This window comes from Vulpes vulpes, chromosome 5 (assembly GCF_048418805.1).
Source record: "Vulpes vulpes isolate BD-2025 chromosome 5, VulVul3, whole genome shotgun sequence".
NCBI lineage: Eukaryota > Metazoa > Chordata > Mammalia > Carnivora > Canidae > Vulpes > Vulpes vulpes.
In genome coordinates, this window is record NC_132784.1 from 35,269,259 (window position 1) to 35,291,607 (window position 22,349).

At 42.6% G+C, this 22,349-nt stretch overlaps 1 protein-coding gene across 1 annotated transcript; it reads right to left on the bottom strand.

Moving 5' to 3' along the window:
* Nucleotides 1-2,074: 2,074 nt before the first annotated feature.
* MEX3C (mex-3 RNA binding family member C) lies at nucleotides 2,075-21,863 on the bottom strand. The gene is made up of 2 exons (XM_025997611.2): nucleotides 20,934-21,863; nucleotides 2,075-5,104 (listed from the first exon to the last, which is right to left on the bottom strand). Exons 1-2 carry the CDS (start codon nucleotides 21,655-21,657, stop codon nucleotides 3,879-3,881), a joined length of 1,950 nt encoding a protein of 649 aa, XP_025853396.2. The 5' UTR covers nucleotides 21,658-21,863; the 3' UTR covers nucleotides 2,075-3,878.
* Nucleotides 21,864-22,349: the final 486 nt, after the last annotated feature.

Consider the following 22,349-nt stretch of genomic DNA (forward strand, 5'->3'; position numbering starts at 1 on the left):
TCAAAAATAGAAATACATACGACTTATTTGTTTTAAATAATAACTATTGCATTCCTACCACGCCGGAATCACATTAAAAAAAAAAATCCTGTAATGTTTCAATTAGTAGAGGCTAGCGACTGTTGACTTATCCAAGAACATTCTAGTCGAACAGCCCCTCGATCTGTCTCCGGGGCATAGGTCATGCCTATATGCGGGCTTTTGTACAGCCTTTAAGATGGTGAGACTTTCCTCATCTTGATGTTCAATATTAATGTATGCAATGAATTATGCATAACACTGCCAGAGGCTTTGGTAAACACGGGAATGTTGCTGGTAGGCACTGAACAAAGATTTATATAATCTTGGTCCTCATTTCTTATTTCAAACCAGCAAGCTTATTACCAAGCCAGTTCTTCTCAGCTTTTTGTTATATATTCAGCGGAGTATCCTAGCTCCTCCTGAACACTTTCATGTTTGAAGTTATTCACGCATACTCTTAGAGATTAAAGATTTATAATTTTAAGACAGAAAGGCAGCAGGAACTCATTTAGGTATCAGGTTTCAGCACCTCCATTTTCCATTAGACCTTTGCAGAAAGATCTTGAAGATCTAGAAAGGTGTGGTTTCTCTTCAGCTGTTTTCCTCTTTGGCCTACCAATCCCCACCTCTCATCAATGAGCTCTACTATCTAAAGCATCTAACCACTTACCCTCCCTAAGGAAGTTCTCTTGCATTGTCATACAAATGCTACCTTTAAAATGTAAAAGCAGGTAAACATTAAACAAAGACAGCATAGAAAGTCCCAAACGGCAGGAAAATTTAATTCTTTCACAATTTTCAATTATTTCACATGGCCAGCTTGAAGATCCTTTAAGGGAATAATTACTGGAAGATATCCAAGAGGGAACGTATGGCGGATTTGAAGAAAAGTTATTCTTTCTTTGGGAGGTGGTTCCCCCCCATCTGAGGGGGATAGGTTCCAAGACCCCAAGTGGATGTGGGAAACCATGGCTAGTGCTGAACCCTAAATGTTCTGATTCTCCCTAAACATGCGTACCTAGGGTAAGGTTTGTTAATTTGTAAATTAGACACAGTAAGAGATTAAGAAGAATGATAAAACCATTATAACAAATGCTCTAAACCAAGAGTAATGCAAATGTGGGCTCTCAGATTACCTACCACCCTTCTTCCTGCGATGGGATGAGAAAGTGCCTACGTGGTGAGGTGAGGCGAGGGGAATGATGCAGGCCTTGTGATGCTGTGGTGGGCTGCGGAGGGCCACCTGGCCGAAGGCTGGACAGCCGCTGACCACGGGTAACCGAAGTGGCACAGAAAACCTGCAAACCAGAGGGGCCAGACCACAGCACCGTAACACGCCCAAACATTTAAACTTCTTACTTGTAGAAGTTAATCCTAAAACTCGCAAAGCAATTCTAGGGCAGCCATCAAATCTATGTTCTCCAGGCTTCTAGCAGTCGAAGAATTTCTGTCCAACACCTACCGTGAAAAGACTCTCACAATGGGCGTGTAAAATCCCTAAGAATGAACAGAATTTTGGTTTCTTCAAAATGTCTTAGAAAGGTCTTTATTCTTACTTTTACAACAGTAAAAGTAATTGGCAACAATTTACTCCAACTGGTATCAAATCTTTTCAGTAATGGAGTAATATTTTTATCAATTACAAACCTTTCAGAAGGTACTTCACAACTGAAAGTTTAAAAAACTTGTACCTTCGTATCAGAGAAATTCGTTTTCTACATTTAGTGATAAAAAGACAAAAATCTGTAACAAAGGCTAGAAACTGAGTCTAAATGGATTCAGGATTTTAGTTAACATTAATGTATAAAAAGTCATTTATTATTTCGTTTACAATTAGGTTACTAGTAATTGTGGTCTACTGCGACGCATTTAACACCAAGAACACACACACACACACACACACACACACACACACACACACTCCAAGAATGAACAAAGAGAGCTGGCTTGGCAGAGGGGAAACTGTACAAGAAAACATTCGATTCTGGCAAATGGCTGTCTTCCAGTCTAAACTAGTGGCTGCATGAAAAACACCAAGGAGAATACATTCAAGTTAATGGAAACAAGTCTTTATTAAGTAACTTTTAATATCAGAAAAATAAAACTCTTATAATTCTCTTTACAGCAAATATATAATATCAGTGCTTTGGCCATCTTAAGTTAAAGGCCCTTTATCATAAAATATATGGTTTTAAACTTTACTCAAATTGAATTTATAATCCCTATGACTTCCCTACATATACATAACAAAAGAGTGTAGTAAAATTAGCAAATACTAAACTATATTGATAATTTATCATTCTTAGTTTGTGGTTTTTAGAAACAGTACACGCACCTAATATATGTCGATTCCTTGGCTTATTAGTTGCAGTGTACAATGCAACAAAATACAAAATACATGCTTGGTGAACATTCGTTCGTATCTACAAGACGGCAGCTAAAGATTAGGTTTCAATACTGACATTTAACTATCCTACAAGCAATTAGCATTACATCATAATATGCCATCAAGGCAATTTTTATACTGAAAAAATCAAAATAAAAACCGTTATTTGTAAACTTTTATACGAAATGTAACTCTTCAAGTGGAAATAAAAAATAAAATTTGTCTATTTACTATTCAATACACATAGGATTTTCAATTTTTTTGTTATATTGAGAAAAAAAGCTCTTTTGTGTTGGGAAAATAACGCTTCAAAAAATAATTAGTAGAAAAACCCACCGGTATATTGTTTTGTCCTTTCAATGCCAGCACAGATTTGGGAACATACTGAGGATGAAGTTATAGACATCCACAGGTGAAATGTAAAAGTGTATCTTAAAGAAATCTTTCCTTGTGATTGGAAATAGTTTTGAAATGAAGTAAACTGATTGAAGGTCATCACAGCTGCTTTTGTAAAGTATGCTAAGGTCATTATTATCCCTCTCTCCCTCCCCCTCCCCTAAATTACTAAAAAATAAAAATATATTTATAATGTGCAAGACAAATATGGATTGAACATAAAATGTTTCACATTTTGATCTATAGTCTAAAAATTAATCAACAGCTTGATCAGACTAATGAATGGAATGTTCGCATCCTCAATTATTAGCCAATATAGGTGCATCCCAAAGCCCTTCCTGAAATGGGAAAACCCAGGTGGCCATTTCCACATTCACCGGGAGGCAATGGGTAGGAATTCACAATCAACACAATTGCATTCCTGATCCACTGATCATACCAGCCGTGAGCATTCTGGGCGAGATGAAGGTCAATGTAGCAGTTTTTGTCCCAAATTATAACCAGTGATCGAGTAAACTGCCATCAGCCCTATTATTACCAATAAGTAATCACAATGCATTAAAAAGTTACTTGCAATCCTGCAGAATTAGGCATAAGTTGTTGTAAAATAAAAAACGAACCTGTTTTGTCAAAACTGGCAGTGTAAAGAAGGCAGCACTGGAAGTGTCTGAATCATCTGTAATGCCAAGTACCCTCCATAAACTCTTAATGTGGTTAGGCTTTGGGACCCATTGTTTTGAAATCTAGACGTATATACTTTTCTCATAGGCTCACACAACCTATGATTATCTTCACTCAGCCAAGCTGAACTTCAGTTTTAACAATTCTTATACAAGCTATGTCTCTGGGTCTACAGGATAGTATTAATAATTCAAACCAAACTAATAGACAAGAGACCACTTAGGTTTAGTGTTACCATAGCAGCCTTTTATAAGTTTACTAACAACTTTAGCCTAATCCCAATAAAGCCTGATAACAGTCATAAGAATTCATTAGGAAGTTTACTGGGGGTACCATTATACCCATGCCTTTACGAGTCCATATAGAGATATAGTATTTATGTATATATATATAGTTAAGAGTGAATTTGGATTGCCTGAGTAACAGCTGTCTGGCAAACTGGACATGATGGCGTTCTCTTTTCACAGATCTTGTTGGCACATTCCATGCAGAAGAGGTTGTGGCCACATGGAACTAGGGCAGCAATAACTTCATTCTCAAAGCAAATCACACAATCGTGCTTTCGTCTGGATTCTGGAGGTGAGCTGGAGGTGGAACCACCATTGGAAGAGGAGTAACTATTGGTACCATTAGAAAAAGCAGGGATGTATATTGGAAGGCCAACATGGTTGCCTGTACTAGGTGGGTCGCTCCTAACCCTTCGAGCAAGTGGATGTTCAATGCTCTCAGGAAATGTAGGAGACAGACGAGGAGTAGATGGCTGACTTCCTCTACGCTGAGTCTTCATGTTACCAGAAGGGTCACTCCCAAAGCCAGAGAGTGGGTTAACTGGTTCAAACGGAGTCCAGATAGTTTGAGCAGATGTTGGTAAAGAGTCAAAGGCAGGAGAGTCAACTGCAAGATCTTCTGAGCCTACGGATGGTAGTGTATCTCCAAACCAAAAGTTTCCTGTGCTGAATGGGCTTGTGGGACTAAAGTCAGCCAGCCTATTGCTTCCAAAGTAGGAATCTGTGGAACCACTTCCCAGAGAACTGGAACTATCATTTCGATAATTGGATATCATTCTTGCGCGGCTGGGAGGAACTGGATTGGAGGAGAGCCACGCAGAGCCAAGAGTGCCACCTTCAAAGCTTACATCGGTACCGTTGTAATGGAAATCATTTTCTTCATTGAGTTCGATATAGTTTCCCGTACGCATGGCAATATGCATTTCTATTTCTTCTCGTGCTCTGTCAACATTTTCGGGCATCCCTGTCACTTCAAAGACAGGCTCCTTATCTCTGCTTGGAGTTACTATGTACGTGTGGGTCTGCTGCTGAATTCTCTTAATAGTTGCTCCTTTGGGTCCAACTACCAATCCCACCACACGATAGGGGACCCTCACTTGAACGGTGGTTTGACCTGGCAAATTTGGACCACATGACAGCCCTCCCAGGGCAGGGCCATTTTTGTTTCGAGATGCACGGATCATGGAGAAGTGCTCTGCAGCTGAGAGAATCTCTCTTTTGGCCATGGCAACATCTTCTTTCCGTCCAGTGACAACAAAAATGGGCTCTTCACCACGAACAGGTGTCTTGATATACGTGTTTGTCTTGGCTCTCAGTGCTTTAATTTTACAACCTGTTAGAAAGAAAATATTTCATAAGAATCAACATTTATGTCAATAATATTAATAAAGTCAAATCACAGAAAGCTCCTTTCAGGCTAAATGTATGCTTCTGGGCCGTTTTTTTGTTTGTTTTTAGCTTTTTCTTTATTGTAAAATCTTTGTCCCTAGAGCATGAGAGAGCTATCCCGACTCCACAAATGCTTCCCCATCCCCAAGTAGACTTGTCTGCTGGCCTTCCGATTTGGAAGAGGCAGCGCCTCTACTGGGAGATCTTAGAAGTCACACCTTAGGTTTCCCTTCTTGTTATCAGGCACTGCAAACAATGTCCAGAATCCTCTGCTACAAGCAAGCCAGACCAGAGGCAGGTCTGACTTCCAGAATCATGTCAGTAATAACTAACTCCCTGGCAGGATGTTGGTGGCAAAGAAAAACCACTAATGCACATGGAAGACATTGAGCATCTACTGTCTCCTTCAATCTAAACAATAAGCCCTCTAGGACTAGGTTACTTCACTCCTTTTATTGCTAAGGAAAATGAAGCTTACGAAAACAGTTAAACCTACTCTCACTTCAACATCTATGGTCTTTTTGTCAGTCCGAGCAGCTCAAATTTTAGACAGCTCTAAGCAGTTAACAGACTTCCAGTATTTTAATGTTACTCTCTCCGCTAATAAACCTCATGATGAGCAAAGTGTTCATGGTTCAAAGGTCATCTCACATCTGCTCCCATCAACTGAATTTGAGGCTAAGATATCCCCATATCTGGTTATACTAGTCGTACTCCTGCACTAACTAAATTGGGACATAAATCAGTGAAGTATGAATGCAAAAAGACACTGTACTTGTATGAAAATTAAGCTGATTATTTTTGAAAATCTCAATAAAGGGGTAGCCCTAGGGGGCTCAGCTGGTTAAGTATCTGACTTCAGTTCAGGTTAGGATCTCAGGGTCCCGGGATCAGCCCTGTGTTCAGCTCCATACTCAGTAGGGAGTGGGCCTCTGCCTTTGCCCGTCCCCCAGCTCATGCTCTCTAATAAATAAAATCTTTTTTTTTTTTTAAAGAAAATCTCAATAAAGATGTGTACCTTAAAGAAAAAAAAAAGTGGTCCTGAATTATGTATGCGTGACACAACTGTTAAGGCCTGGGGTAAAAACTAACAGAATGACTCTGCATTCACTGTAAAATTCTTGCTAAATTCAAAAGAAACACTGGAAATTGTATGGAACATAGGCACTAAATGTGATTTTATTAAAAGACTACTCAGACAAACCCATTCTCAAAGAAAAGCCTTTGGCCCAAATCCTAAATGCATTGAAGCTGAAATATCTGAGATACATATTCATAACTATTCCTAATTCTTTAACTTTTGACTGCAATCGCCTATTACCAGTGCCAACTATGTGAGATTAGAGGGCTTCAAAGTGTAACTTAAAATGTCTAATAGACAACTAAGGCATAGAATTCTGGAGTTATACTTTTCAAAGATCTTAATGTGAAGCTTGCTAGAATAGATCTGTTCTCATGAATATATCATGTTATTCTTAGGTTCCTCAAAATGAAGATGCCAGGTGCTCTTAAAGACACATGTCACACTTTGGGTGGTCTTTTTCTTAAAATGTCCCCCCCCCGTTTGCCCCCAATAAGTTAATAATCTATAAAAACTAAGTCTTCATATACATCATTTCTAACCTGCCTAACTGCGACGCCCCCTGCCCCAGGTCTCGCCTCCCGTTTCATCTTACTCCAAACCATTTTCTGTATTCATTTTAGTCAAATGACGGTTTCGAAATAAAACAAGAGACCACTTCTTTGCATAAAAGTGTTTTAATGACTCCCTTTTACCACAAGGATACAGTCCAAACAATGTGGCACACAAGGCCCCTGTTTACCTGGGACCTGATTACCTCTCTTCCAGATGTATCTCTTCATTGCTCTCCTTTCCTCCTTCTTCACTTCTTAACTCTGCAGTGCTTCTATCCTATTAAACTCCTGTCCATGCTTCCTTGCTTCCATGACTACAATCTTCCTTTGTCCTTGCCACTTCATCCTCACCTCTGTTCAATTCCTGCTGGCCATTCAGATTTTTGTTTAGATGTTTCATCCTCTGTGAAGTTCCTATCCCCCAAGAATGCTTTGTGTGCCCTTCCTAAGCATTCCCAAACCACTGGGTGGTTGACTAGAAGTAGTATATGCCTCTGGGGGGCCCATACGACATGTGTTGAAACAAACATCAGTTTTCTGTATAAAGATACTGGGCCTTTCCTACACATCCTGCTTTGCATCTAAGTTTTTTTTGCTAAGCTTTTCAAGACTTCCATATTTTGGCCCCATATTGCTAATGCAACCTTGTTGAAAGGAGTTGATTATGCTAATTCAATGATAACATATTCAACATAACTTTACTCAACGTACCACTGGACATTTGGATCTTAACCCATACCTGTTCCCCACTTCCAACAAACTGTTAAAGTTACAAAGAAATGACTTTTTTCCCCTCACTGCTGGATCGTAGGTACCTATCATGAAAACACTTTGAGAGTCAGGTTTACCCTAATCCAAAATTACATTTATTTGAGAAGACTTGGCGGGGAGCAGCTAAAAGCAAACTGCAAAGAAAGAATTAGTGCAGTAAATGGGTGAGATAAGAAGGGACAAGGGAACGGGGTGGTTTTGGGGCTATCAAGAATTACTACAATGAGTTGAATTTATACTACTTTAAAGTTTTAAATATAAAGAATGCTGCTTAAGTTTATATCTATAATGAACTGCAAGAAGATTAAGTTGGTAGTGTAACTTTTGACTATAAGACAATGTTACTGCTTGTGTTCCACAAAGACAGTGAGTCAGAAGATGCAAGCAATAAACTCTTATATCTACTTATTTATACAGACTGAATCTCTAAAGACTCTCAATTCAGCACAGAAGGGTGTTGCTTTGGGCTGTGAACTGAGAGCACTTCCAACTGGCCCAGTCAATTTATGACTGATGGAGAGCTGCCTAAGAAAGACTAATGTGAACAAAAAACTAACTGTTCACCCTATACATTCAGGGGAATTATTGTTATTATTCAGATACTCTGGGCTACAACTTAACAAGAAGGCAGTCTGTTGGCATCACATTTCTAAGGAAGAAGATCCTGCTCATCCTGCAGAAAAACACCAAGCAGTTTCTATATGGACAAAGGGAGAAATAACCAAAGGGTCTGGGGTTAGCCCCCTCAACCCTTACTGACAGTGACCACTAGGAAAGCCTAATTAAGTAAACTTCTCCAAACAAATACTTTCGAAACTATAAGCAAGTGTGAGTTGCACCTTAGTAGAATACTTGTTTAATACTGAGCAGGTATTAAAAATCTGCCTAAAGGTACACAAAACACTATCTGGCCTATGGTCGGTACTAATAAAGAGGTGTTTAATAATTGGCTCAGTAGGAAGACAGAAGATGAACACTTTGAGCAGGAACCACTTCTGGGATAGGAGAGTAAGACAGGCCTATCCTGCCCCAAAGGACAGTGTCTGTAGGTTTTGCAGATCAGGGTAGAGGTAAGGGGAAGATTGCAAAGCCAACCCCTTTAAGCCACTACCAACAAAAAGAGAAGAATGTATTTGTTTGCTCTCCTAAATTTTTTAAGACTACAGTTTTAACACAGTATCTTCAATTCAGATTAGGAATACAGGACATCTCATATTAGAACCACTCATAGGATTGGTTCTATAGGAATATCGATCCATATTCTGAGTTTCAAACAACCAACACATGATTTCTAGACTATATATATTCTAAAGTTGGGAACAATTGGAATAGGGAGAGTTCTAAATAGGCAAACAAACTAAAGAAAAAACAAACTTGTTTTACTATTTTACAGGTGAAGAAGGTTAAAAAGCTTTTGAGTATTTTAGATTGAGTTTCAATTTGAAAAGTGTAAGATAGGGACGCCTGCGTGGCTCAGCGGTTGAGCGCCTGCCTTGGGCTCAGGACGTGATCCCGAGGCTCCAGTCCCCATAGGGCTCCCCGCAGGGAGCCTGCTTCTTCCCTCTGCCTGGGTCTCTGCCTCTCTTCGTGTCTCTCATGAATAAATAAAAATCTTAAGAAAAAAAAGTCTAAGATATTTAAAAAATTATGGAAGAATTTATAATCTCAGAGTAGCCAAAATTCAGAAGCCAAAGAGTACAGATAAATTAGATTGCACTTTAAATTAAATTGCTGCATGGCAAAAGTCACTAAAAATGATGGGAAGAAATAATTATTTACAATAAACACCAAGAATGGCTATTTTCTCTTTTACACACATACCCGTCCTATGTATCAAAAGAGCAACCCCCCCTCATCCCCAATAGGTAAAAGAAACAGCTCACAGAAAAGAAAATATATAAATGGTTATGGACCATGAAAATTCCTATTTTCACATGAACTGAAGTATCTTTTTCCACCTATAAGATTATCAAATGTCAAAACAAATATCAAAACCAGAGCTAGTAAGAACAGGGAAAAGGACCTCCATATTTAGCTGCTGAGAATACAAACTGTCCGAGGGCACTTTATATTATTTATCAAAATTACAACTGCATGGATCCTTCTGCCCCTACAATCTCACTCACAGAATCAATTCTGTAGAAATACTTGCACAGATGCAAAATGATCTTGGTATTATATTACTTGTTTGTACTGGTGTGCGGCCAGTACAGCTATAAAATGGTATACTATGCAGTCACAAAACTGGTTGACTTAGGGGGGACAAGGTAGGAGGGACACTTAATTTTCCTTTACACTCTAATTTTTAATAATTTTGAACCATACAAATACATTAGTTTTTTCCAAGAAATATAATTAAATTAGAAAACCTTTAAGAAAAGGACACATTTTACTAGACTTAGCACATCAATTACACAATGGCTAGTACTGACATTATTTTAAATTGTCTGAACAGCAGAGCAAATGATACCATAACTTCAAATCTGAATAAGGCTTTTTAATTCTAAGAGGTGAGAACTAACAATTGTTTTCTTCTAACTACAGACAAAAACCAACACGTGTCAAGCTGTGCACCAGAATGTGTAGATGTTAAGAACTAGGATAGCACTAGCTTTCATAGTTGTAATTTTATTTTGATTTGGAAGCAAATCCCCCAGATAAAAAAGTCTCCAACTTACCCCTGGTATAAGAATCCATTCCCTCTTTCTATATCACTGTGGCTAGAGCTGTGTTTTGCCTTAAAACCCATCAGCTGCAGCTAGAATTATTGTCCTCGCACTCCCTGGTACAGCAAAGGTCCCGTCTTACTTTCCAGAGTAAAGAGAACCTCTTCTACCAGATGCCTCAGCTACCAAGGGGGAGAGGAATTAAAAGGAAGAAAAGGAACTGATCAGATGGGATCTTCAGTGTTTCTCAAATGGAGGGTCATAGTATCAATTTAGTAAGGTTGCAATCAACATTTAAAAAGAAAAAAAAATGCAAAATTCAACATGTTCCAAATATTTCAGTAAAATACGTGTACCAAGGGCTGCAAAGCCAAATATTCTTTTGCTGGGGGATGGGGTGGTGGTATCACAAAAAAGTCTTAAAGTAGTAGAGAGACGTACTGTGCTCGGGCTAGCCTGACAGAAAGCAAACAAACAATCCACACAGGGTGTGACCTGCCCAAGAGACCTCAAGGCAAGAAAGTAGGAAGCCTCTAGGAGGCAGAAGGAAAATGGAAGGCTTAATCCAGGAATATTTTCCTATTATTTAATTGTGCTTACTATCTGTTTTAGTTTTCTAATGCTGCCCTAACAAGTTACCACGCACAGTGGCTTCAGCGTCAGGCAAGAGAGTTTAAATTCTATCTTGTAGGTACAAAGAATCTGTTTTTTTTTTTTTTTAAAGATAGAAGCCCCAAATGTTAAGGGAAGTGCTGCTGATTTTTGACAGAGTACTCTGTTTTCCAGAAATCCACTGTATTTTCATTTCATAAATTACATATATCCTACGTGTATAAGGCGGTTGGAGAAAGTTAAAACCCTTACAAACACCAAAGTTGCATTTTACGTATATTTTCACTTTGTGTCATCCTTGGCACGTACTTTTCTTCAAAAGTTCCCCCTAGGATATCAGTGTGTGTGTGCACACGCGCGCGCACACACACAGTTTGAGTAAGAAGGGGGAGTGAACACTCCATGAGTAGCTTTGAGAAAATTAGAACTCCTTGGCTTGACGTTAAAATCTTCCCCTAACCGTCCCTTTCCCAGCAAGTAGCCATAACCTACCTTCTTCCAAACTTTACTGTCTCCTAAACACGTCTTGTTCCTCTTTTGTATCTGCTCAGATATTTCCCTAAGTAATATGCAGAACCCTCCTGGTGCTTCCTCTCTGCACCTTATAGCTTCTGAGTAACAAGGATGGCCTTTTTGGAAGAGGAGGCTGTTTATGTGAAGGGCTCCATGAACTCAAGAATAGTACAAAGGTAAGGACTCATTATTACAGCTACCACATATGAAACCTTCCAAGGCACAGTTTAAAGCAAACAATGGAAGAAGCAGAAAACTGATGTTCTGCAGCCCTGGGTTCTAATCTATCACCAGTTACTCCTAGTTTCCATGTTCGGTCATTCAATCTCTAGGTCCTTCCCGAGGCTTACATTTTCTGACGAAGTCCCTCTTCTCCTAGGAAATACGGTCACTTTTTTTTTTTTTGGTCTTAAAAGCATTTGGGACAATCGGATACTACCTTATTTCACACACACACACACACACACACACACCCCTATTCTTCCCCTCCTCAAGGAAAGGTAGGTTGAGTAATGGCTGGGATCACAGACTTTGGCATCGCTAACCCGTGTTGTGACCTTTAGCAGGTCACTAAACCTTATCTCTCCTTCATGGGTGAGGAACTATGATTAAAGACACTTCTCTCACTTGGTTTTTTGCAAGGAAGGATTAAGTGAAATCATGTATTAAAAATGCTTATTACAATGCCCATTACTCAAGTAGGTGTGTCTCAGTAAGGGGTAACTTTTTAGACTACCCAACCAGTCCCCAAAACACTTCAAGTATCTCCTGAGTAAAATGATCCAATACCCTTAGCTTTGAAGTAATACAAATTTGTAGCATACTTTTCAGTTTCCCAAACTCTTCTAGATACATTCTAATTATCATAATTGCGTTTTAAGCAAGGAAGGAAAAAGCTTAACTGAATTGGTTAAGCTCTCCCAGCTGGAAAGTCATATCTAAAACCCATGTTGTCTTAATAACCTCAAACTCCTCTTATTACGCCATACTGTATTTCTCTAAAAGCACTAAAGAAGTGTATTATTTCATGTTCCACGATATATCAGAATTAACGAAGGAGGTACTTTTCCTCGTGGGATAGTCTAGACACACTACTCAAGAACTCCTTTAACTTTTCAGGGACTCAATTTCAGTATTATATCTTCAAAGACTGATGAATAGCAGCTAAATCCCAATAAGAGAGTGTTTTTTATACACATAAACTTAACTGAATGTTTAAAGAAACTGTTTAGATTAGCCATGCAAACTATTCATAAATGCACAATATATTTTAGAAGTAATAGCTTTCCTTTCTAGGGTTCAAGTGTCCTTGGAGCTCTTCTAATCTAAATCCTCTGAAATCTTTTGTGAAGAATACAGTTTATTATAGATTAGCTGACAGCACTTCATATAGCTTCATTTACGTGATTTTGGTTTTGTTATTATCAGTATTCATATTGATCTCTAATGTCTTAAATGAAGTACATGTCTACTGCCCTTAAAGTCAACTTTAGGTTGATTGGCTCCTTATGTAAAGGGTTGGGGATAAAGGCAAGAGAGCAGAAAACTCCAATTACCACAATATGGAAACTAAGACAATAATAGTAAAATGGCAAGTCTAATCCAATAATCCAGTTCAATAAAATAAATAGTATTTACTTTGCTTCAAGTTACTTTAACTGACATCACGGATGCAAACATGATTAAGATTCAGTGCTGTCCTCATGGACTTGTATCAACTTCCAGCACCAGAAGGAATTGATGTCTATACATGTTTATGCACAGATATCAATCTCTTATTTCCTTTTCTTATATTGGTGGTGGTGTTCCAACCTTCTATATCCTTGCTGAACTTTGGTCTGCTTGTTCTACCGCTTAAAGACAGGAGTGTTGAAGTCTCCCAATTCTATTACCTTGAGGTGCTATGTAAGTTACTTATATCCCCATAGATCTGTTTCCTTATCTGTATGGTGGGAACATGAACAGATCAATGAGGTAATACACGGTCTCACACTGAAGGTTTATCATTAAAAAAAAAAAAAGAAAAGAAAAATCAAACAATTTTCTATAGAAGTCAAAAAACACTTATAGAATTTATCTACTAAAGATAAAACTTATAGATTGTACAAAACATGTTACAATAGTATTGACTTTACAAAACTTGGAGGAGATATGCTGAAGTCAATCTAACTGGGAATTTGAAATCCGGTGTAGTTTTGCATGATTTTAGGGACTCTTTTTGGACAAAAATCAGAATGTAAGAGTTATAAGAAATGATCTCGTTCAATCTCATTTTATACAGGAAAAAAACTGAAGCCCAGAATTGCCCAAAGTTGTAAACTGAGGACTCCTGGGTATACCATCCTCTCAACCTGCCTTATTTTTCCATTTTTAAGGAGTTACTCTAAGTTTAAAATGTCCCCTCTTTTTTCACTTAGACAGGAGGACTAAAACCGTTAATAAAAGGCTCATATTTGGCCTTTCACTGAAGCTGAAACACCTGGAAGAGGATGTAAACTAGAGATGAAAGGTGGAATAGTTTTCCTAACTGGGGATTTTAAAATCAGGTTCATGTCCTGTAGAGATGTTAACAGAAACCTTAGAATGACTTCTGTTTGGGTACCACAAAATAGAATCAGATTCATTTGTAAACTTTAAAAAGTATACTGAGGATCATTTAGTTAATGGTATGCCCTGAGAAAACTTAATAAAGTGACAATTTTTAGTTTCAGTTGGCATTTGCTCAGACTATATATCTAGCAGTAAACAAATTTATAAACTATCCTACCTCGCATATGTCATTTATCTTTATACTTTCAATTGTGCCATGAATCTGTACTAATGACATCTCAAACTTGATCCCCTGAACAAATGGGGAGTAAGCAGGGGCCAGGAAGAACAAGGAGATGGAAAAGGCTTTTCCCCCCAAAAGAACAGAGACTCTGCAAGGTTAAGTGATTTGCCCAAAGTCACAGGAAACAAATGGTGAAACCAATGCTCTAACAAGTTTTCTAACTCCAAGTTCCAGTGTCCTTTTCTACAGTATACTATAAAATGGTACTGATGGAAAGATAGAAGTCAAAGGCAAGAAGAATGGTACTGAAAAAAGGAACAGTAATAAGAAGGTCAGCCCAAAATGCAAATACTTTTACAATACTTTCTCTTCTGGGAAATGTTTTAGTTGTTTGGAACCATTCCCTCCACACTCTCTTCCAACCATGTTCAAAAAAGACCAACTACTTCATGCTGATCTTCAACTATACCTGCAGTTTTCATTCAAAAAATTTTCATTTCAACTCCTAGTCTTATTAATTCCACGATACAACTTTAATTGTAGTCAAATCAGGCTTCCCTGCATACAATGAATTTGTTTTTGCTTACTGGACAAAGGCAACAAACCATGCTCACATGAATTGTTCCTAAATCCCAAACACTCGCATCAAAGAGGCGCTAACGTTCTGGAGTGACACTTAAAATTCTCACAATCAGTCACGGAATAAAGACTCCATCTAACCCAACAGTATTAAGCTGTGCATACAATCAATTTAGTATAGCTGGGCTTGGTAATACTAATACTAGAAAATTATTTTAAAGGTTTAAATACCACATTTAATATTTGAAGATGTCCATATGGTACCTAATAGTAACATGGGGGGAAAAGTTAAAAGGAAACCCACAAATTATGGTAAATAAACCATCTGGGATGTGTTAAGATGCAGTTAAAAAAAAAAAAAGAAAACTATCACTTTAGAGTCACCTGAGGATCGGTGGGGTTTTAAAATAGATTTTTCCATAAATTATTTGGAGTTTCCTAAAGGAGATTTATTTATTTTTTTTCTAAAGGAGTTTTTAAACTTTAAATACACTTACCTATCTAGTATCTTATGAACATTATTTCCTACTTTTTTCTCTTGGGAGTTCAACTTTAAATTACAAATTCTACATGGCATACACTACATTAAAAATTCTGTAATAATCCCTTTGATCATAAAATAATACTGTGGTAGTCATCATGGCTGTTCATGAATATTCTGACTCTCTTCGGTGGGCACACGGTTATAATGGACTTTCTCACCTACCTGAAGGTAGGTGTGGTCAGACGACTTGCTATGATTAATGAAATATGAACAAACGTAATTATTACTTCTGGATCTAACATTTAAAGACCAGCGTATGCTTTGCCAGGGTCTCTTAACCCGCTGCATGTGGAAAGAGCAGCCCACACTTGGAGTGCTGGCCACTGCATTGGCCCATGTCCCTGAATGACTGAAATGAGCAGAGCCCCAGTGAATAATAAACCTTTACTGTATTAATACTGAGATGTTGGGCTTTGTTATCACAATATAATTTAGACCTATCTGGACAGAAATGCCATGTAGCCAGCAGGCATTCAGACATCAGTTGGGTCTAGTTCTTTCACATCAGAAGAATATAACGTGTGAAACTGCTAAAGCCAAGAAAGGTAAATAAGATTAGAGAGTTGTTTAAGCTAATTTCAGATTTAACTTACAAAAACATGTGCTTATCACTTAAAAGTTTCATGTGTTTCAATTTATTTGTGTATCATTCAATGTCTAGAGGTGTAAGATAAAATTACACCCAGCTGAGGAGGTATTTGAAGTCTAGGGAGGTTAAGTGACTTGTCCAAGATCACAAAGTGAGTTACTGGCACAGAGTAATCAAATGTAGAAACTTTAATTTCTGATAGCTGGCAATCAGAGACTGTTATGGGAATTTGGGGGTAGTTTTTATATTAAAACATACATCCTGAAACATTTCTGTATTCAGTTGAAGACAAAAGTGTTGTTAAATCCTTCAATATGTACAAATACCAAATTCATTCAAAACCATATCCACAAAATATTAACCACTATCACTAAATGCTAACCTTCTCTTGAAAACTTAAGATGTTAGAAGAGCTACCCAGAATTCTAACCAAAAACTTTGTTGAAAAATTTCTAACAGAAATCTGTAACAGAAGTGTTACTCTTCTCAAATACTTGACCAACACCCTTAAATTACCACTTTATTTTCCATTTCCTTCAAGTGAATCAAAATAGTATATTAGCTGAATAAGGCAGGAAGAACAGACAGTAGATTCCACGCCCATTTACAAACAATAATTGACCCTTTCCCAGTGGTTCCAGGGCTAATACATACTATTGTCAACTAAATTTAAAATTTAAAGCCTAGAAGTTGCAGTATCTGTTTTTTAAAGCTAGCTTGTATATAACACAACTTAACTTTCTGAACTATAAACAGTAGAGAATCTTTAGTTAGGCATAGGAGAATGAGAATATTAGAATAACTGTGTCTTCTGGGTAGTAGAGACATCAAAATTTTATTAAGTAAATTAATTTGGATAGTGAAGACATTTTAAGTTATCCATACTAGAAATATAGTATCCCAAAGCTCATGATTAAGGCAGAAATTAACCCAAATACTATTAATCTTCCCGAGCAGAACGCTTGAATACAGAGGCAGTAACTTAATCTTTTATGTCAAACAAACTGATGTAAAAATCCAAGTTCCATTTTTGAAGAGGGTATCTTTCCAACCTCCAGTTTCTACATCTGTAAAATGGGGATAACAGCCTTGCAAGATTGTAGCAGCTGGCAAAGACAAAGCCAACAATCCCCTCTCCTTCATAAAAGAAAAAGACATTGTATTTTAGCATTGTTCTGAAACAGTCTGTCCTTATGAAATGCGTATTTCTTCTTGAATAGGGAATTTAGGTATGCCAAGACCAAAGTTTCTTTTTTTCTCCTGGACAAACATACACAAAGTAGCACCCACCTTATTTCAGTTATGTTAAAACCTGAAGAGTGGTTCTACCTTCACAAAACTGGGGAAAATTGTCAAAAGGATGCATTTATGACAACCTGAAACACTATAACATATTATTTATTTAATTTTTCTTAAAAAAGATTTTATTTACTCATGAGAGAGGGAGAGAGAAAGAGAGAGGCAGAGACACAGGCAGAGGGAGAAGCAGGCTCCATGCAGGGAGCCCGACTGGGACTTGATCCCGAGACCCCAGGGTCATGCCCTGGGCCAAAGGCAGGCAGATGCTCAACCACTTAGCCACCCAGGCGTCCCCATAGTCCTTACTTAAAAAATGAATATGTACACAAACTCTGGGAATTAGTGGAAACAGAATAGTTCAATAAAGAAGAAAACAATTTCCAAAGCGGTCTAGCTCAGTGATAGTCAAAGTAGGGTATAAGAAACTCCCTGGAGTGCAGGGGGGAAAAAAAATAGAACTCCAATTTCCATTTTTATCTCATTCTTTAAATTTCTGACATGTTTTGTAGTGCATACATATTATTTATACATATCCAGACATTAAGAATACAAACTTAATTTTTTTTGACAGGGTGTACACTAAAAAATGCTGGAGATGACTTTTCCAAACTGTGAAACTAGAGAACATACGCATAAATTCACTAATGAAAATAGTTGAAGACCCACGTTAAGCTTAAACACTTAACAGAAAACCCGGAGTTACAAGTTTTTACAAAAACTGAATTTATAACATTCAATACTTACTTACAATGTAGTTAAGAATAGGTATAGAGTTCTACTTTAATTTGCTTTTTAGTACAGCTGGATTACCAATGACTGTACAAAGCAGAACAAAGTCCACTGCCTTAAATTAAACCTATTAACCACTGTGAATGTGTCTTGCAGGTAGTACACTTAACAAAAATGAAGTCTTAAAGTCTGTCATCAGGTTCACCCTCAATGTCCATATTCTAAAACTTCTTTGATCATACAAAAGCCTTTCCTAGCTTTATTTTACAGGATGGTTGGTTTCAATGAGATGCAAAGCCTAAAAGACGGGGCCAATTTAACATTTGCAAATGGCCATAGGCTCCTGGGGAGTACAAATATGAGGTCAACACTGCCAACTTTCAACACTATCAAAAGCAGTGGTTTGTTTTTCTGAAAGACACTGGAACCAGAGGCCATCTACATGAGTTCTAGCCTATATGACTCAGAATTCCATTTGTCCTACCCTTTGCTTCAGAGCTGAAGTCAGAAATGTCTCCATCTGTGTCATAATTATTTCCAAAGCCAATTAAGAGATGGCAAACAGAAAATTACGACTTCAGGTAATGAATAAAATGGCAAGAACGGATAATTGTTTAGAATGAACATTTAGTTCACCCAAAGCAGACAAGTAAATTGAGTGATTTGCTTGCTTTATTCACTTAGACAAAAGACAAATCATTACACTTTAAAAGAATGCAGGGGTGCCTGGGTGGCTCAGTCAGTTACACATCAGATTCTTGGTTTCAGCTCAGGTCACGATCTTGTGGTCGAGGGACTGAGCCCCACATTGGGCTCCACGCCCAGTGTGCAGTCCGCTCCCGATTTCTTCCTCCTTCCCTTCTGCCCCTCCCCACTTGTGCAGGCGCTCTCTCCCTCAAATAAATATATAAAATCTTTAAAAACAAAAAACGAAAGGGTGCAAATGTGGTAAGTTGCCTTGTTCTCCATAGGAGTGGGAAAGCCCTTTACAGATTTTATTATGGTGCTTGCTGCTGAGGGGTAGAGGTAGCAAAGGGGTCAATGATCCCACTAGAGGTAGGAAAAGGGTTGTTAAGACTTTCTGGTCTTAAGAGAAGATAGAAGATGACATGCTTTTAACAGTACTGTCAACTCTAGGAAATGTTAAGTGTAAGAGGAGTAGTCAGCAATTTGTCTACATATCCTAAGACATAAATAGAACCACATTTCCTTATTAACCAGTAAGTACAGCCCAATAAGCACAGAAAAACTAAAGACTTTATCTCATTTGCTATTAAATACATTATAAAATATTATTTTAATAGCTTGTACAAAATAAAAACTCAGAATGAATTCAGTTTAAGTAACGCATTTGTATAAAAGACAACAGTTTGTGTAAATAGGGACCATTTTTTCATGCTTTTAAGAGTACGATACAGATTAAGGACAAAAGTTTGTGTTAAACTAAATATACAAAAGATTTCATTATCTTGTCCCTCAGGCAAACTGAAGTCAATGTTCTTTTCTTTTGTTACCATCAACTGGCACCACAAGCAACCTGTGCCGCGGAAGTGCCCTCCTAGTATGGCATTAAAGGTCTTTCATACTCAAGCCTGAACGCACTTTCCCAGCCCCTTTCTACCACACCCTTTCGAAGACCCCAAGCGCCTAAATAAATAAATAAATAAATAAAACCCCACTTTCTAGTTAGAGCTAGAGACTAATCCTCACATTGTTCCCGGGTGATTCTTTGTCTCCATTTGCTGAAGTCCCTGCAGGGTCGGTGTCCTCACAGGTAGGGCTGTCACCTACTACACAGAGTGCCATTAACCGCACGTTAGTTGGATTAAACTTTAGTTTCTTAAGGGCGGCAAGTTTGTGTGAATCGACCTCACATTTCCAACTCCCATAAAGTCAACACCTGGCAAAATAGAAGCTTGAAACCTAGCAATTCCTTAATGCTCTTAATCGAATGGCCAACTCATCCTGGACTTGTAGGTGGGGGCGGTACGGTTTCATCCCCTGTAAGGTGAAACAGCGCTCTCCTGGATCAGTAGGATCTCACGCATCGCAAAAACACCCTCCCCCCCTCCCCAAACCGGCCCAAATAAGACAAACAAAAAGCAAAGCATCTGAGTCTTCTTTACCAAACTACCGGAATAAACGGTCGGTGGAAGGGTCCCAGCTTCGCGGGGTGCCTGGAGCAGCAGTCCTCGGCAGTCTGTGTCCTTTACCCGGAGTGCAGACGGGGTTTTCGTATTAAGATCCCAGAGGGGAGCACGGAGCGCACGGCGATGCGCGGCCCCAGCGCGCCCACAGGCCTCTCGCTGCCCGCCCGGCACTTACACCGCCCGGGAGGCGGAGGGAGGTCACCCCGGCGGCAGCGCCGTCGCGGCCCCACTCGCCCCGAGAGCCCCGCACCTGCCCGTGAGGAGGCTGCTCTCCGCCCGGCCCTGGGGTCGGGCGCGGGGCACAGGGCCTCCCCCCGCGCACAGCGCACAGCCGCTCCGGGAGCCCCAGACACAGGTCCTTTGTCTGGACCACGTGGGAGGAGTCTGCGCGCAACGCCGAGGATTCGCATTCGCCGAGGCCGTGTGAGCGCGCCCGGAGGCTCGGCTCCGTTACCGTGCCGGCCGCTGTCCCGGCGTCGGGGGCGCGGAGAGCGGGGAGGCCGCGTGCCCCGGGGCGCACCTGCGCGGCCGCAGCATCCACCCCTGCTGCGGGGCGGGGCGCGCCACCTCCTGCCCCCGGGGCGCCGGCCCCGCCCGGCCCGGGATGCGCGGCCCGGGTACCGCGGGGCGGGATGCGCCGGACGGGATGCGCGGGGCGGGATGCGCGGGGCTCCGGCAGGGTAACCGGGCTGCCCCCACGCTGCCCCGCAGGGTGACCCGGGCCGCCCCCGGGCTGCCCCGCAGGGTGACCTGAGCTGCCCCGAGCTGCCCCGAGCTGCCCCGCAGAGTGATGTGAGCTGCCCCGCAGGGTGACCCGGGCTGCCCCCATGGGGTGACCCGAGCTGCCCCCGGGGGGTGACCCGAGCTGCCCCCGAGCTGCCCCGCAGCACCGCCGCCCGCGCCACTCACTCACCCTGGCGCCCGACGATCTCGGCGACGTGCTCGGAGCTGGGCACCGGGACGCACTCGGTGGTGTTGACGCTCTTCCTCCGCAGCAGGGCCGCCTGCTCCCCGTTGAGGGCCGCCGCGCCGCAGCCGCCGGGCCCGTAGGCGTGGGACAGCACGGCCGCCATCATGGCCGGGGCGGCCGCGTCCCCGTACAGCGCCCCCGCCGCGTCCCGGGCGTCGAAGCCGGCGGCGGGCAGCAGCACCGGCCCCAGGGGCCCGCCCGGCAGCGGCGGCGGCGGCGGCGGCGAGTGCGGGGCGGCGGGCGGCGACAGCAGCAGCAGCGGCGGCCGGGGCTCGTCGGCGTCGTCGGGCTCGTCGGCGTCCGGCCCCGCCCGCCCCGGCCCCGGCCCCGGCCCCGGCCCCGGCCCCCGCGGCCCGGCCCCGTCCGCGTCCCCGGCCCCGTCCGCGTCCCCGTCCTCGGCCCCGTCCGCGTCCGCGTCCCGGTCCAGCGCGGCCTCCGGGGCCCCGGGCCTGCGGGGCGGGGCGCGCTCCTCCGCGGCCGGGGCGGCGCTGCCGGGCTCGGCGGGGCCGGGGTCGTCGAGGCCTAGCGCGGCCAGGCGCCCCCGCAGCAGCGGCGCGGCCCCGGCGGGCTCGGGCTCGGGCGCGGGCGCGGGCTCGGGCGCGGGCGCGGGCTCGGGCGCGGCGGGCGGGGGCAGGGGCGCCAGGGCCGCGGAGCTGCCGCTCGGCATGGCGGCGCGCGGGCGGCGGTCAGGCGCGGCGGGCGGCGGGGCCCATGGCGGGCGCGCTGGCGGCGGGGCGGGCGGCGGGCGGCGGGGCGGACCCCGGGGCCGCGGCGCGCCAGGGCCGCCCGGAGCCTGCAGACGGCGGGGTGCGGCCGAGCCGCGGGCCAGGCAGGTCCCGGCGGTGGGTGGGGACGCGGCGGCGGCGCGGCTCCCCTCTCAGGGCTTCTTTTGTTCCATGGCCTCGGCCAGCCCCCGGCGCGCGCCGCGGCGGCCACGCCCCACGCCCCACGCCGCGCTCCCAGCGGGGCCGGCGCGCTCCGATTGGCTGCGCCCGCCCCCGGAGCCCGCCCCCTCCGCGGCCCCGCCCCCGCCCGCGCCTCGGGCCCCGCCCCGCCGCTCCCCGGAGCTCGCTGATTGGGCGGCCGGGCCGGGCCGGGCCCCGCTGCCTTCCCCTTCCGTCCGCTCCCCTCCCGCCGACAGGGGCCGTGATTGTCCGCTCCGCACGTCAGTCTTTGTGACGCGGCGCCTGGGGGCGGGGAAAAGCGGGCGGAGGAAGGCGCGGTAGCCGCTGAAGGCCGGGCTGCGCGGAGAGCGCGTCTGCGCAGGCGCGAGCGGCAGCGGCGGCGGTGGCGGCGTGCACCTGGGCGTCCCCGCCTCCCCGCGGCGCGGGTCCCGCTCGGCCTCCGTGCGCGGGGAGC

What these genes read in the sequence shown, in the direction of transcription:
- MEX3C (XM_025997611.2), bottom strand. Translation starts at nt 21,657, where the DNA reads ATGCCGAGCGGCAGCTCCGCGGCCCTGGCGCCCCTGCCCCCGCCCGCC. An exon ending in CGAGATCGTCGGGCGCCAGG is followed by an intron (nt 5,105 to 20,933) that starts GTGAGTGAGTGG and finishes TCTTTCTAACAG; the next exon opens with GTTGTAAAATTAAAGCACTG.